Consider the following 16572-nt stretch of genomic DNA (forward strand, 5'->3'; position numbering starts at 1 on the left):
TTGAGTTTTTTTAATAGTGAACCGGTTTGGTTTGAATTATTATTTTTAAATAGTGAACCGATGTGGTTTTCTTAGGGACTCCGGCCAGATTTTATATATAAATTTTGGGTTCTTTTTATCTTTCTAATATTTAAATTGACGTCACTGGAGCCTCGCGTTTTCCAATTTCCCCAACTGACTTATTTTTCATGCATATTTGAGACTCAATTATATTTCATTATATTCAATGTTCTGTAATTTTGGTTTCAATCTAATAAGAAATCGAAACTCTAAATACACCGTACAATATAAGGAACTTTTGATTGAATGTATTTTGTGTCAGATGTTATATTCCACTTCAAATGCCTGTTAATTTTGTTTCCTTATGTTAATATGTTTGTACTATAGTTTTTTCTAATGTATAATATGGAGTTTAAGTTATTATTTCTTTAAAAATAAAGTACAGAGTACTTGTTCTTTGGTTTGTGATTTATGTTTTGCATTGATTTTATTTGAGTATACTTTGCGGCTATTAGCAAAGCAAATGGTTCATTTTTGTTTTTTTCTTTTTTGATAAAAAGGGAATGGTTCGGCTAAAAATTAAACTCAAGAAAAATACAAATTACTTACATGTTAGGAAAAAAATAACAAAAAATATATTAACAAAACCCAAAAAATTGGTTCACTATATATTAAAAAAAACCAAACCAAACTGGTTTAATGTTTTTTTTACTCAAAGTACAAAAAGGTCATTTTGGTAAATAAATAGTAGCTAATTTGGGAAATAGAATTCAAAAGTAGTCATTTTGGTAAATAAAATTGTAAAAGTATACAGTTTGGTAAAAGGTCCATAAAGTTATACATAAAATTATCTATCCTAAATTAAAGGATTTGATTTCTATATGTTTGAACGTCTTATCATATCGTTCTGAATTTGTTGTTGAAAGAAAACGTACGGAGTATTTCTTAAATTTTCATGTGTTTTTGTATTTATTTTTTCTTAAGTTTTTTCATGTGTTTTGGTATTTACTTTTCTAATTTTTTGTTTTGTATGAGCTTGAAGATGACGTTCATTAGATTATAATGTAGGTAATTTTGATGGTATGTGTTCTTTGAGTTTGAGTTATATGTTCTTGGGATTGAATTATATGTTCTTTGGGTTTGAAATGCATGTTCTATGTGTGTATATGTTCTATGAGTTTCTACTATAAGTTCTGTCTACTTTAGTCTGGAATGTTCTTCCACTTGTTTACGAATTCTTTGTTTTTATTCATAGTTTGAAAATTTGTTGACGATTTCTAAAAAATATTCTAAATTAATTTATGGGAAAAATTGTTATATTTTATCAATGTTTTTTGTATTTTGCCTTTATATTCTTTCTATTATCTATGTTCTTTGTAATTGTCCCTAATGTTCTTTTATTTAAAATCAGGGTGCACAATGAGCACTATACACCCAGGTGCATAAACCACATATTGGTGTAACACTAAACTAAACCTAACTTGTAAACAAATTATAAAAAAGTTAGAAAAAAAATCACATTTATAGAGATTACAAGTACTCCTATGTTTTGATGGACTATAATTTTGGGTCAGAACCTTACGCGGATTAACCCGAGCCGAGTTAGCGGGTTAGACACTTTAAAACCGAATCAAAGTGTCCCAGATGTGTATTGAACTTCCAACTTTTTGATTGGAAGATGAAATATTTTAAAATAGGCGAATGTTTTGCTTGGTATACTAGCACTTGATGGACGCATAAATATTTTCAAAAATTTAGTTTTATACTCCCTCCGTCCCGGAATACTTGAATCGGTTTGACCGGCACATAGTTTAATGCAATGTAATTGACTTATTATTTAATTAGATGATACTCCATCCGTTCCCTTTTGTTGGTTACGTTTGGGAAATTGAGTGATTTTTAAGAAAATTGAAATCTTGGTTTGTATTAGGATTTGAGTAATGATTGATTGTAAGAATAATGATTGGGTGTAAGAATAATGATTGGGTGTAAGAGATTGTATATTTAAAAAATAAAGTAAGGAGAGAGAAAGTATTAAATAAATGGTGGATGGGAGGGGTATGGGGAAGGTAAATGAATTTAATATTGATGGTTAGGAAAATTAGGTGGGAATTTAGAAGGAATCTTTGGTATTTTTGGTAAATAAGAAAGGATATAAGGGTCTTTTGGGGGAAAAAAGGTGTCAAAAAATTGAAACGTAACCAACAAAAAAGAACGCCTTAAAAGGAAACGTAACCAACAAAGGGAACGGAGGGAGTATTTAATAATGAGATATATATTTTAATATAGAGAGGGGAGTATTTTTTTGGGGTTCAACTACGAGGAGGAGTTCCACGACCTTCAGTCAGTGAACTAATCTCCCGCGGGAGTTTGTATGGGTACCTCAATCGGCAACATCCCTCCCAGTTGAGATTTTTTCCATACCCAAGGCAAAGGCTCAAACCCGATACCTTAGTTAAGGAGCAAGAGACTTTTAACCACTCATGCCAATTCCAAGTGATACATTTAAAATAAGATATGAATATAAACAATCTTTTTTTTTTGAAAGGAAAATTAATTCATTAATAAAGAGTCATACGACATCTACAAGAGAAATATAGATTTAACAAATACATGACAAATTGAATTAAATAAAGGTTTCCTTCATCAAAACTACGGTCGTTGAATGAATCTTGCACTGTAGAACGTCTCCCGTGTATAACATTGGAACATGCAGTCTTTTCAGAGAGAGGGTCTAACGATTTGTTGTAGCCGCGAGGATGATTTCCGCTTAATTCATTTGAATGTACTCGAAAAATTGATATTTGTTGCGATCCCGCATAAAACTTTACCAACGAACCAATTCTACATAAATCCACTAAACTACAACCAAACATACGAACACTAACTCCACCACAGGGAGACTACAAACAAGGACGAACTCCGCCCACATGGTGAAAATTTATTGAATTTAGAAGACAATAACTGAATTAAATGAAGGAAAAAGGGTCGGAAATAGTCTAATTTCCGAAGAAATTAGACTATTCCGGCCTACGACGGCAAAAAAAAAAAAAAAAAAAAAAACCTAGAAGATGAGAGGGGGAGAGGATGGAGAGTGGCGGGTTTTCACTCTGTAGTTATATATGTATACACTATTTGAATATAATCAATCTCGAAGATATAATTAATAAAACTTTCAATTTAGGTCTATCCACTTACAAACTACCCTCACAATATTTACGGTTTTTCACTTACATCCTGTTATTTGACTTACCTTTATTTTTTCTTACATGCATCCTCCTTTTTACTATACTTTGTATATCTCTTGCTTTATTCACATTTTTCGTACACCAACTCATCTATACCTAGTATTTAAAAAGGAAAATCATAGGTTATTAGAAGCCATGTGACATCTCATTATTAGAAGCCATGTGACATCTCTCATTTCATCCATCATTTTGTATTTTTTTTTTCAATTTTTCTTTATTGTTTCTATGTTTTACAACTTCTAATGTCTCTTCCACTTCATTTTCCTTATTCAACATCAAGTTATTAATAGTCTACTATACTCATTAGTCTTTTCCACTCCACCACTTTAACATCCAATATTTATTCATCATTATAATTTTTTATATTTTCCAACCTTTAAATTACACCTCTATTTAATTCATATGTTACCAAAAATCACAAGTACTCACTAATTAAAACTTCAAAAGATATCTGAACAACCAATATACAACCGCCCGTTCTTTGAACGGTCTCAAAAGCTAGTTTCCTATAAATATGAGTGTACAATGAATGAGTAAAATACTACTAGCCGAGAACAAGGGAACTATGACTCCGTATATATTATTGTGTGATACGGTATTGGATTAGTCTTAATGTATATTTTCATTTTTTTAAAAAGTTTTAGTGATTGCATATTTTTTTTGGTGTTAATTTTAGTAATTGCATATAATTACAGTTTTTTTGACATATAATTACACTTAAACTAATATTTTGACAAGTGCTTTAGCCAATCTGTTGCAAGTATTTTGAAACAAAGTGAGTTTTATCTACTCCGTATTTGACTATTTTTTCAAAAGATGATATACAGAAACTCATCGCAGGGCATCGAACCTGCGATCATGCTTCCGGTATGACATAATTTACTCATTTAGGTTGGATAGTTGTTATAAAGTTGAAAATAATTAGCACGACGGAGAAGTGGGAAAGAGGACGTCGACGGCGAGAAATGCCGGAATCAGCGTGCATATTTTGCGATATAGCTCGGTTGCCAAGCTCTACAAGCCTTCTTTACCAGGTTTTCACCACCCCTCGCTCTATTCTGCCTCCTTTTTATCTGTAAATTCTGATATTACTCGCTCACTTTGATTTGATTTTGTAGGACGACAAGGTCGTCGCTTTCCAGGACATCAAACCTGCCGCCTTCCGGTGGGTCGATTCGTTTCTTTTTACTGGGTTTTGAATTCTTCAATGACATTTATAAGTTCAGAATTGAACTGTTTGTTTGTTTGTTTGTCAATTGTATGGTTAATTCTTGATGGCTGAAAATTAGATTTTTGATTTGCAGACATTACTTGGTCATCCCAATTGAGCACATCCCAACAGTGAAAAACCTTCAGAGAGGATTAGAACACTATTCTTTGGGTATTGCATTTATAGATATTGGTTGATGCATGATTTTGAGTTGCCATTTTTATAATTCAATTGTATTCTAATATGATGATCTTGTTCTCTGTAGTGAGTCACATGCTTAATGTGGGTAAAACACTATTGCAGCAAGATTCCTCTCATAATGAGCATAGGTATTGTTTTCTATCTTCAACCTTGATTCCTTTTAGTTGCCTTTGTTCTTTTTTGTTATAATGGGGAGACTTTAAGTAGTTCCTCCATTTGGAATTTTGTTTAGATGAAGTATATTCAGTTTCAAAACTAGGATGTGTTATTGTTTGACTCCCCTGTTCGAGTTATTGGTAAAAATTCTTAGTTCAGTCATCCCAAAACATTATTGAACGTACGAATCTTTTGTGTCACCTTAACCTTAATAAGCATCTTTTGATCCCAAACCAAACACAGACTATCCCCGATAGATGTGGAAGGAGAACCTGCATTTTGTATTCGGGTACCTGAGGGTACTTTTTGCTCAATTACCTATTTTATGCTCATTTCTCACATGAGAACATTATATCTTGGGTACAACTAGCTCTTGGTTTATCCGGGCAAAAAAATAGGATCCTATTCCAAACTACTTTTAGCTTAAATGACACTTCTAGCCAAGTCCGAGTATCATAGGTGGTGGATCTTGACTTGTACTATAGTGGTCTTGGAAGGGAGTGTAGTAGTTGGCAAGGGTTGGAGATAGCTAGAGGGTGTTATGCTCCTTGTGACGGTTTTAGTATCAGTTGATTAAGAGAACGGTTCTTTGGTTTTTGTGGGGAGTGGCTGAGTAGATGATGAATGGACGTTTGTGAGAGGGTGCAATGGTGGGGATTTTAAGTTGGGTGGTTTTGGGGTTACCTTGGAAGGAGAGGTTAGGTGACAGTGAAGTGATGGTCGGTGGTAATGGCTGTGCTCGGGATCATGGTGCTGAGCCCACTGACTATTGAGGGACGAGTTGATGCAAAACTGGAGTTTGGGGAATTCTTATCCCTGGAGGGTGGGGGAATCATGATCAAGGAGTTTCGGGTGGACCATTTCAGCAAATACGGTGAAAGGAAGTTAAAAAAAGTGAACCAAACACTCAGAAAGAAGCGAGGTGACTGATTCCTTCCTGTTTTCTGATTACCCTCAACCAAACTGCCCCTAACATCTTTAGGTCATGATACTAATAGTGCCAACTCCACGTATGCTTTCTTTACTACTTGATATTTTAAACTTTTGCATTTATGTTACTTATTTCATGTTTTAGGAGTATTAAATAAGAACAGTAAATATTGTTCCATTTATTTTCATAATCCCTATAGAATACCATTGAATGGGAAATGTGTAAGGTATTGGAACTTGGAAAACTTATTTGTATCATTATGTTATAGCCTAAAACATCAACTAAAAGGAGATAGAGGGGGTTGTAATTTTTGAATGGTAGACAAGTACGATTTTGTAAAGATGTTCGTTTTTTCAACTTTAGCTGCATAATTTTCCAGTGCCGGGTTTCTTTTGTGGGAATGCTTGCGACTTGCATTTTAGGACCACCACATGAATGAGAGGTAGAGGTGCTCACTTCTATGTGCGATCTCTTGCCTAATTAGTTGATGGGCAGGGAGGATTATATAGTGTAGTCAGGAGATACATTATGGGTATTTTCTCGCAAGTGAAGGTCCCTCTCCCGGTGAAAGTTTATGTGGACGCTAGTTTTGGGAAGGATCAACACAAGTGATATGCTCCAAAAGGATAGGCAGAACTTGGCTATCTCACCATTTATATGCTTGCTGATAGCTTTGATTTTGTTCCATACTGAACCAATTAAGTATTGCTATTCTGATTCTTGGGCCATGTGGCAGATTTGGTTTTCACCAACCTCCTTTTAACAGTGTTGACCATCTTCACCTTCATTGCCTCGCACTTCCTTATATGCCAAGGTAGAATATTCTTTTTCTATCTATAGGAAATATACATTGTGCTTGGTTCTTGTCATTTCTTTCTATTGGAAATTAGTAATAAATGGTTGCTTTTGTAACTGGTTTTTGCAGCTGGAAATTTATTAAATATTCATCATTAGGGCCGCTTGGTGGATTCATTCTAGCAGAGAAGCTCTTGGAGAAACTTAAGCCTTGACAGTTTTCCCAAATATCGGTAAACCTTTCAAATATGCATTGTAATGTTGTCAAGAGATTTCAGGAGATTTAAAACATTCATTGTAATATTGGTTCATGGAGCTCGTATAGTAGGTAGCTGCTGACATATGATCTATACTGCGTTTTTTGTGGACTTTTTCGACTGTTGAGGGGGTATAGAACGTTTTAAGTTACCCAGTCTAAGTGAGCAGATTGTGGGCATCATCACATCATGTGATTTTGTGAACATCTGCTCCAAATTTTACTGTGTAGTTAGTGCTTCATGCCATTTAAGGGATGCTAAACTTGTGGTGTACAAACTAATGTAAATTTGGACAGAAGATTCTTTAAGCCATAATTTAGTTTGCAAAAGTAGTAACGAGCCTGGCTTATTGTTTTTTAAGATGGTATTGTGTTCCGTCACATTCTTTTTGTCTCATCCACTTAGGTCAGCCCTTTTTTCTGGTGAGACCATGAGAGACGCATATTTTTTCTTTGAGGCTGCTTGTTAAATGGTGCTCAAGCTTTTCTATAAGCTTTGACTTGTCTCATTTAATGAGTGAACTTAGCACTGCTATTCTGTTGAAATCAATGAAGTTATTTGCCAATCATCTCTGTCATTTCCTAGATACATCACTAAACTATGTACCTCTACGAAGTAAACTTCTTACGAAGAGGGATTTAGCTAGGATAGTTTTGTTCTGGTCATGGAACTTTTTTGCGGTGTGGTCCAGAAAAATCAATATGGTGTGCCTTGAGATTGGTTTAGGCTTTCACTAGGTTGAATATTTGAAATCTCTCCATAGAGTCCATACATATACTGTAGTGGCAAATCACTTCGTGTCTGAATCATTATGATATTATCAACTATGTATACATGGTTTTTAGTGAACTTGTTCCCTGTCTCTCTACAGGACTAGCCTTTCATCTTTGGTTGATCTCTGTAAGGCTGGTGTTGTAGGTGTTTGTGTTAGTGAGTCATGTGGAACTGATTTATTTTGAACTTTCCATTATCGATGAAAACCAAGTTCACTCAATTCTGTTTTGGCGAGGTTTGTAATTTTTTGATTAGCTAATGTGCTTAACCTTCTGATGAATGCTATGCCTTCAAGTACATTACTTAGAACAAAATTGCATTTATGACTGATAGATTAAGTGCAACACATTGTGGACCCACACAGATTTGTAGGTGTCTTGCTTGTGTGCTGGTGTAGAGTCTGTTGGTACCCTGCTTCCTATTTCCCTAGTCTATTTTTGCTAGAAGCTTTTGCATGGCAGATTCTCTAGGTGGTTAAAAATCATGCAACAGACTAATGGTTTTCAGATCAAAAAGTAAGTTTGATAACTTGATAACTGATGTACTTTGTGTATTATGGGGATTCAAAGGTTTAAAACCTATAGACGTGATACCTGTACGTTGATTGATGTACCCTGATTGTGTATTGTGTGGATTAAGAGGTCTGAAATCTACAGATGTGACCCTGTAAGTTCATCTCATGAAGAACAAAAATATGCTTATTACCAACAATACTTTACATGGATGAAATAGTAGCCCTGGCTTATCTGGGATGCCTTCATCTGCTTGTGCTGTCATCTTGCATGAATTATACTAACGTAATACTCCTTATGTATCTGAAATTTATATTTCGCGGTAGACCAAGAAACGTCGTTAGATCACTAGATGTTCACTTGACTCTGGTTGGGCTACTCGGCCTACTCCTATAGTCTTTTGCAGAAAGTTTTTCTTAGCTGTGATACAAGTTTCATTTCAAATTTAGGTACCTTTAATTACTGGGAATTGATGCTCAGCACTGTACTTATGCACGTATCAAATTTCAAGGTTGTGTCAGCTGCATGTGTTCTGAGGGTGAGGTGGTCGTTAGAGGTGTTTGTAGTTTCGTTCTTGTTCGTGCCTGTGGCTCTTTGTAATCAAAAACTGTGTTTGATGTTCACCAAATGTTGTAAGATCTTTTGCATTTTCTTTTGCAGGCTTTTATAGTAGCTTTGTCTGTTTCGAGAAGAATAATGATTCAACTGATCCAAGGTACAGAAAATCACTTTTGTTATCAGTTGCAGATGTATATGTAGATATGGTGTGCTGTCACTTGCAACTGTTTGTGTTACTTATTGCTGTCAGTTGCTGCTGTGCAAAAAAGTGGTTGTCCCTGATATACTTCTATTTCAACCAAAATTATCATTGTTACAGTGAAGAATGAATTCGGATCAGGTCATTAGACCTGGCAATCGGGCTGGTCGGGTTACAAGCTTTGGCATTATGGGTAGGTTAAATTGGTATTAGGGGTTGAAAATTGCTTAACCTTGACCTCTAGAGGTTGGTTGACTTAATGGATTGAAAGAAATACGTCATATATTTTATTTTAATTTTCAATAGCTACAATAAGTTTAACTTACAGTACGGACTACGGAGTAATAGAATGATAATCAAAATCTTTTACCTATTATAGAGTATACTGTGAATTTCAGTAGTCCATTTAAGCAAACAAATAACTGTGGATTTCCTCAAGGATAAAAACTGACATTCATATTAGATGCTATTGGACATTAGTTTGATAAAAAAATTTGTTATGGTTAAATTTTGCATGACATATCATGGAAAGAGGTAGTCAGATAGCCAAACTACAAAATTTAAGTTCAATCATAAATTCATTATCCAACAAAATCACACAAGCAATGAAAATAATGATTTCATATAAAATGTATTGCATGAGTTAGGCCTGTTCTTTTTTATTGAATTTCAGTTTAGTAGCATTCAGTTCAGCTCAAAAAAATAGGGCCTTAGTATTATTATTATTAGATAGATAAATGGGGAAAAATTACTGCCAAATATAGTGAATTAGTATCACATATTCACATGTGTGTGTGTGTTTTGTAATGTTAGCTAAAGCAAAGCCAATTACAAGGTACTTGAGTAAGATTACGTTGAAGCCACACACATTTAGGCTTTAGCAACTTCAGAAGCCTTGGCTAGTTGGCTTATAAATATTACACCAATAGAAAAACTTGGCAACAGATTTTAGGTCCTAAACATGGCAACGAAATATAACCAATTGTCCATTTGAGTTGGATATCACTGGGGTTGTGCCCCAGTAGAAGTCGAACCAAAGTATAGGAGTATGTGGGATTAAGTTTGTAACACATGTTAGGTGCATTGTCTTCGCCTGCTGCACCATCACTGCTAGGCCAAACGTGCATCCCCCACATATTTTTGCGTCATGTTGTTTATTGAGGACCTAAGCAATGCCCATTTTATGCGACTATGTTTGCCAAGAACCATACTTGGAGAATTTTTACCCACTAAGTAGAGACCTAGTGCAACAAATAAACCGGGAGGGTGGGGTGGGCTATCCTTCAAAGGATGATGAAAACCCAAGTGGTTGGCCGTTGTTTGGATAAAGCTTTGGTGTCTTCCGTCAGCAGTTGGATAATGATGGCAGAGACGTCTTCCACGGCTCCTCAAAAGATGCTTTCATTTCTTGTTAATCAAATACAGTTGTTAACCATATGGTGCGAACAAACAGTAGAATTTGGAATGCGTGTGCTACCTGAATCATCTTGTCTATGAAACAACAAGGTATAGTGTTGGATCCAGTCATCTAGAGACATGGATTTAAAACCTTTGACGGATACCGAGAAGTCCATTCCTCCAAAGCTGTGTAGCTAACGAACAAAGGCAAATTAGTGATTAGGGTTGCCGTCCATCTGAGTAGTGTATTGAGCACCTAAGCAATGCCTTTAACTGCAATCCCGTCGTAAGAAAGCTTCCGGAGTGAAAAGGTTTTACGAATTGTGAGTGCAGTAAGTATGAATCTTGGGCAGACGAATGTTCCAGAGAGAGTGTTGCATACCCGGTTTTCATGATAGAAGGATGATTAGTCCATTAAAGAAAATCCTCATGGTCCAAGGTTGGGAGTTCCAATGAGATGATTATCTTTGCTGTTTTATGCTCAAATAAGATACAACTTTTTTTTCGTGATTCCAACCGCGTGTAACTGGTAATTACTAGTTATTGAGTCATCAACTGTGTGTGGCAGTAGTATTAGAGATAGATACACTGAGAGATTGTGTGAAAAGTGTTTCAGATATTCAAGCTTTCTAAGCAAATATACGGAGTTGAAGGCTTGTTTATAGCATTGAAAGGGAAAGGCTCTACTGATGATCAAATCAGTCCGACATGGCTGAGTTTGGGTGATGGTATGCAGCTTGAATATGTAGCTTAGCCTAGCCAGATGCACCCCATGTTCGTGCCAATCAATCGAGCTAGAAAAATTCGACATTGAGTCATGCTTTAGCCAATTATTGGAGTGGGCTCTTGGTCAGGGTTTAAGAATCTCTAATGGGCTCCCGTCTTTTATTTTAGTTTAGCTAATAGAACAGAGGGATTTGTAATCTAATATAGTGAGATGCCAATAACATGGATGTATATTGGATCATCATTTGTCAATGGGTGTTCTTAAACCAGACTCTCACCCAAGTTTGTCCATATACTTTCCGGGTTTTATCAGGTTTTAGTCTAAATGGTTATCTGGTTGAGAGTTTTGTGTTCAAAATCCAATATTTCAGGAAGGGCTGTTACCTCCATACTCGCGATATAAGTTGAGACTTTTTTAGCTGTTTCCCTGTGTGTACTTGTATGTCTAAAACCTCTGTATTACACTCCGTACTTATTTATTCACAAACTTGTGTATATGTTTGTTGGGATATCTATTGATTACCCAAAATGGTATGTTGATCCATCATAATATCATATGCTAGCCTGTTAGGCCGAGGAAAAAAACCCACAAAGTAAAGCTACCAATTTTATTGTTAGATGATATCTAGTCAGCTTTGTTAGGCACTGGTCCATCTCTTGTTTGGTCATTATTTAGATACCATATATATCACCCTCTCTTTGCCCATTCTTTATTTGATCGTCTCTTTGCCTACTCTTATCTTTATAGATTGACCTTCAAAGAACTGGATGTGGTCCGTGTATGATAGCTGTAAGTTTTAAGTTTGAAAGTGGCAGAGAGTGATGAGAAGTATGGACATGGGTTCTAATAAAAGTTATACGTATTTCTCTAGTTACTACTTACTAGTAACTTGGTACGTGGGTTGCACGTAAATTCTTTTTTATTTAACTGCTACGAAGCTATTAACAAAGTATATTTTACCTTTTTTGAGTTTGTCTTGATGGTTGTGGTTTTGAGCTAGAATTGAGATGGAGGTAAGGGAGAAGATGAAGAGGTTACACAGGAGAGAGAAATAAATGCCTACTGGTTTACACATTACATGGAGTACATCCATACAGGAGAGATTTCTAGATTAGAATATTTATTTTATGTAATATTGAATCAAGGGGAGGGGCAAAATTTGGGGAAAAAAATTAACCCATTGCCTCAAAGAGGCTCCCGTAAGAAGCGGGGTAAGGGGGGGTCGGACGTACGCAACCTTACCCCTGCAATTGCAGAGAGGTTGTTTCCAATTGACCCAAAAGCGATAACGGGACAACAACGGGACGGCCATCTTCTACTTCATGGAAAGGAAGCGAAGAGGTATTAAGAGCCATTTTGATTTAGTCCATCACATCCCACAGAAACGAACAAATGAATCTTCGGCTCCATCGGAAATGGACAAAATTAGAAATTTGTATCTGATATTTAAATTAGTTGTTACTTTCCATTAAATTAGGTAACACCTCACCCATATACAGACCAAGGAACCCCGTCGCTCTCAGTCTGCATGAAAGTTTCAGTACAGAAACTTCAGAAGTGGTTAGTTTAAATAATGAACCAGTGATCCCCTGTTAAATGATTGGTATAGGTCTTTATTTGCATAAGCATTTGTTAATACATGCAGACTGCATTAGGTGGTTGGATTTAGAACTTTAAATGAGTGTATTAGGGATAAGATGGTGATTGTTTGGTGAGGCTATTGCTTTTAATTTGTTTATTAATTAATTAGTAAATTAAATAAAAACACGAGTAAAGTCAAGAAGTGCTGTTTTGTTTATATAGTCTTTAAACAAGTAGTGATTTTGGTTGCTTTAGAGTATTCCCCACCGTACTATCCAATCCATGCCCGTCAAAATTTTGGAACCTCTCCCTTTACATGGAATTATTGGGACTGGATGAATTATTGGCTTTATTGTCAAATATCACCTACAGCTGAGTCTTCCTTGTAATGTTCGTCTTCCTCAAAGTCAGTGGCGAAGTTAGGATTTTTGAATTGGGGTGTCGGGGTGTGGGACATTTTTGAATTGGGGTGTTGGCATGTTAGTAAAACAGTTATTGTATTAATTTACTTTTTCTAATAAATATAAGGTATAAAACTTGAGCGATTTCCTTCAATAATGCTTGAAGATTCATAAATTCTCAAAATACGCTACTTTTTCACTTATTTCCCATTCTACTGTCCACGTCGGCAAGAAATCCGGTCTAATTTTTTTTATATAAAATCTACAATAAATCGCTATCTGAAACATCGGCTTAAAGGGGTAAACTGCTATCTGAAATAGCCGCTTATGTATTTCATGAGCTTTTACAAAACCGCGTTGTTTTGTTTTAAAGCCAATCGCCATTTGAGTTTGCGGTTTATACCATTGAACCGGCAATTCAAATGGCGGTTTGTTTTAAAACAAAACCGCCATTTCAATTGGCGGTTCTAAGCTGAACCGAAAAAAAAAAATTACTTTTCTTTCTTCCATGCTGACATGTACGGTATGGAGGGAAATAAGTAGAAAGTGGCATAGTTTGCGAATTATTGGATATTTAAACAATTTTGAAGGAAATCGCTCATAAAACTTTTTTTTTTTACAAAATTCGTGGTCGGGAGCCGACCTTTGACACCCTAATACAGTCGGGTGTAACTTTAGAGCAAATAACTAGAGTAGTGATTTGAACTCGTTCCCAGTTGTTGTTCATCGTTTTGTATGTTAGTTGTCTGAGTGTAGTCATCTTTGTATGTTAGATATAGTCTATTTTACCCTTGTTTCAGTAATTGTGTGGTGCTATTTTTTTTCCAACTATCAAGTTTGCTGTATTCATCATTGGTTATTAAGGACTGGACAAAGATGAATTGTTCTTGCTTTTATTCTTCCCTGCTGTCGACTGATTTTTCGCCGATCCTAGTCGACTGCATTGTTAATATCCTTCTTGATTAAGATATTCCGAGTAGAAGCCAAAAGAAATTGATGGTATTTTTTAGAGTGGTGGCACATACGTTGGCAACTGTAGTTGATGTGTATGTATATACTCCCTCCGTCCCGGAATACTTGACCTGTTTTCCTTATCGGACCGTCCCTTAATACTTGACCTGTTTTTAAAAATGGAAATATTTTAACAATATTATATTATTTCTCACTCCACCCCTATTAACCCACCTACCCCCTACTCCATACAAAAAATAATTAAAAATTCAACCCTTACTCTCCCCCAACCCCACCTCTTAACCCACCTCCCACTAACTACATTAAAATAATACCCCACTATCAACTACTACCTATTAAATTAAATAAGTCAATTCAAGTCCCTTAAACTCTGTGCCGGTCAAATCGGGTCGAGTATTCCGGGACGGAGGGAGTATAAGGCAAGGGGAGAAACCAAGAGTTATAATACCCGGAGTTTTGTTTGTACTTTGTAGGGTCGGGACTCGGGAATATGGATAGCCAATTAGCCATCCTTATGAATCGGACTCGTGACGACTCAATACCTTAACCTGGTCATCATATTCATGGCTACTGCCCACTTTGCGATATGGTGAGCATTATTCTTATATTCGCGATAATGTTAATAGTTGGCTCAAGAGAAGAAAGAAGGGTTAATCATCATTCATCAACAAGTAATTGAAAGAATGTTGTTTTGGATATCTCCTTTAGATTTTACTGTCATCACCCCTTATTGCGAGCTATTTCCGGTACAGTTGGTGCTTCTGCCTGTTGGTACTCTATACCTAGTATTTAAAAAGCAGAAACCATATTTGATTAGATGACACGTGTCACCACGTTTGATTAGATGACGTGTCATCCAACCGACTCCTTCACTTCATCTTCCTCACAAACATCAATTCACCAACCTATTCATTCAAAATCTTCCACTCCATCTTCCCAATTAACACTCGATATTTAATACACTATTTCATTTATGTATTCTTTCGACCTTTAAATTTTACCTCTATTTACATCATATATTCTTTCTAAAATCACAAGCTCAATAAAATTAGAACTTTAAAAGATAGACTAAACAATCACTATACAACAACCCATTCTTTGAACAGGCTCAAAAGCTAGTTCTATTCATACAGAAGGTGAGAAGGGTGTATTATTGCAACGCTCAGATTGTGCAGGGGTGTGCATGGTGCTCTTGGTGCACCTGTCCCAAAACGCACATAAATAACAATAAAACGCAACAAAAATAAAAACCGCAAAAAAAAAGAACATTAACAAAAGAACATTAACAAAAAGAACACTAACAAAAAGAACACTAATATTGACAAATCAGACAAAAAGTACAAATATAAAAAGCAGTTATATTTTTTCTTGTTCTTTTAAGTTCTGGAAATGTTCTTTTCCAACCAATTTACAGTATGTTCTAATTAAAAAATAAAACGACGAACCTTTGATGAACTTTAAAACCAGATTTATAATTTTTCTTGTTCTTTTAAGTTCTGGAAATGTTTTTTTCCAACCAATTTATGTTCTAATTAAAAAATAAAACGACGAACCTTTGATGAACTTTAAAACCAGATCTATATTTTTTCTTGTTCTTTTAAGTTCTGGAAATGTTCTTTTTCAACCAATTTATGTTCTAATTCCGTTATTTTATTTATCAAAAGATATCTGAAAACAACACTATAAATATGTAAAAAGAACAATTGCTGATTCTAAAAAAGAACACACTGTTTTGATGCCACAGAAATAGAAAGTTATAAGAAAAGAACATTAAAATTTAAAAAGAACATAGAATTAAGAACGAGAAAATTTACCTTAATCATCCGATGCACCTTCATCAACAGCATAAACCTCTTTGAATGAATAAAAAAATTCATAAAATAGCGAAATTGAAATAGTATTTCGCTTAATAAACTAGTTTTTTGTAAATGTAATTCAATTAAAATCACATTTCAGAGAAAGAAGGAGGAGAAAATTTGTTTTGAACTTTCTCTCTCATAAAATCTCTCTTTTGTTGGGAGAAACTAAAAGCTCTCCTCTTTCTCTCTCAAGAATGTGTTTCTAAAATGAGAAGTTATGAATCCAATAGGAGAAATATTATATATATAGAAAATGAAAAATAAAACAAATAAAACAAAAGAGGGGGAAGGAGAAGAAATACAAGTCATGTTCATGATAAGAACGGTGCACTTGTTTGTTTTTTTTTGGGTTTTGTTGTTCTGTTCTTTTATGTTGATATAAATCTTAATGTTCTTTTATTTTTGTTCTTTTTTCAAAAAGTACAGTATTGAAGAGCAAAGAAAGCTTTTACTTGACCAGCAACAAATGATGTTAAATCTTCAAAAACAGCTGAAAGAACAAGAAGAGAGGCTGAATAAACAGAGCAATTCCTCAAAAGAACAAAAAGAGGATGAACCTAAAAGAACATTATAAATAAAGAAAAAGAACATTATAAATACAGAAAAGAACATATCATGTAGAACACTTATTTTAACCATGTAAAACAACATTACCAATAAAAAAACGAACAACAATAGAGCATAAAAGAACATAATAAAGTAAAGAAAAAGAACATTAAAAATAGCAGAAAAGAACATATCATGTAGAACACTTATTTTAACCATGTGAAAAAAGAACAACAAAAAAGATAAA

At 34.9% G+C, this 16572-nt stretch overlaps 1 protein-coding gene across 14 annotated transcripts; it reads left to right on the plus strand.

The window, feature by feature from the left end:
• The first annotated feature begins 4080 nt into the window (after positions 1–4080).
• LOC110788318 (bifunctional adenosine 5'-phosphosulfate phosphorylase/adenylylsulfatase HINT4) lies at positions 4081–11389 on the plus strand. 14 transcript variants are annotated; one of them, XR_008923559.1, is made up of 9 exons: positions 4081–4282; positions 4367–4413; positions 4553–4629; positions 4724–4787; positions 6483–6560; positions 6672–6774; positions 7670–7807; positions 8745–8799; positions 10848–11389. XR_008923559.1 is itself a non-coding variant. In XM_021992947.2 (7 exons), exons 1-6 carry the CDS (start codon positions 4214–4216, stop codon positions 6754–6756), a joined length of 420 nt encoding a protein of 139 aa, XP_021848639.1. In that variant the 5' UTR covers positions 4081–4213; the 3' UTR covers positions 6757–6774; positions 8745–9171. The 14 variants fall into 14 exon arrangements, 2 of the variants coding, with proteins under 2 accessions (XP_021848639.1, XP_021848638.1); XR_008923558.1 differs by having other exon boundaries at positions 10856–11389; XR_008923554.1 differs by lacking the exon at positions 10848–11389 and adding an exon at positions 8534–8622 and having other exon boundaries at positions 8745–9171.
• The last annotated feature ends 5183 nt before the right edge of the window (positions 11390–16572 follow it).

The sequence above is a fragment of the Spinacia oleracea genome, chromosome 6 (assembly GCF_020520425.1).
Source record: "Spinacia oleracea cultivar Varoflay chromosome 6, BTI_SOV_V1, whole genome shotgun sequence".
Classification (NCBI taxonomy): Eukaryota; Viridiplantae; Streptophyta; class Magnoliopsida; order Caryophyllales; family Amaranthaceae; genus Spinacia; species Spinacia oleracea.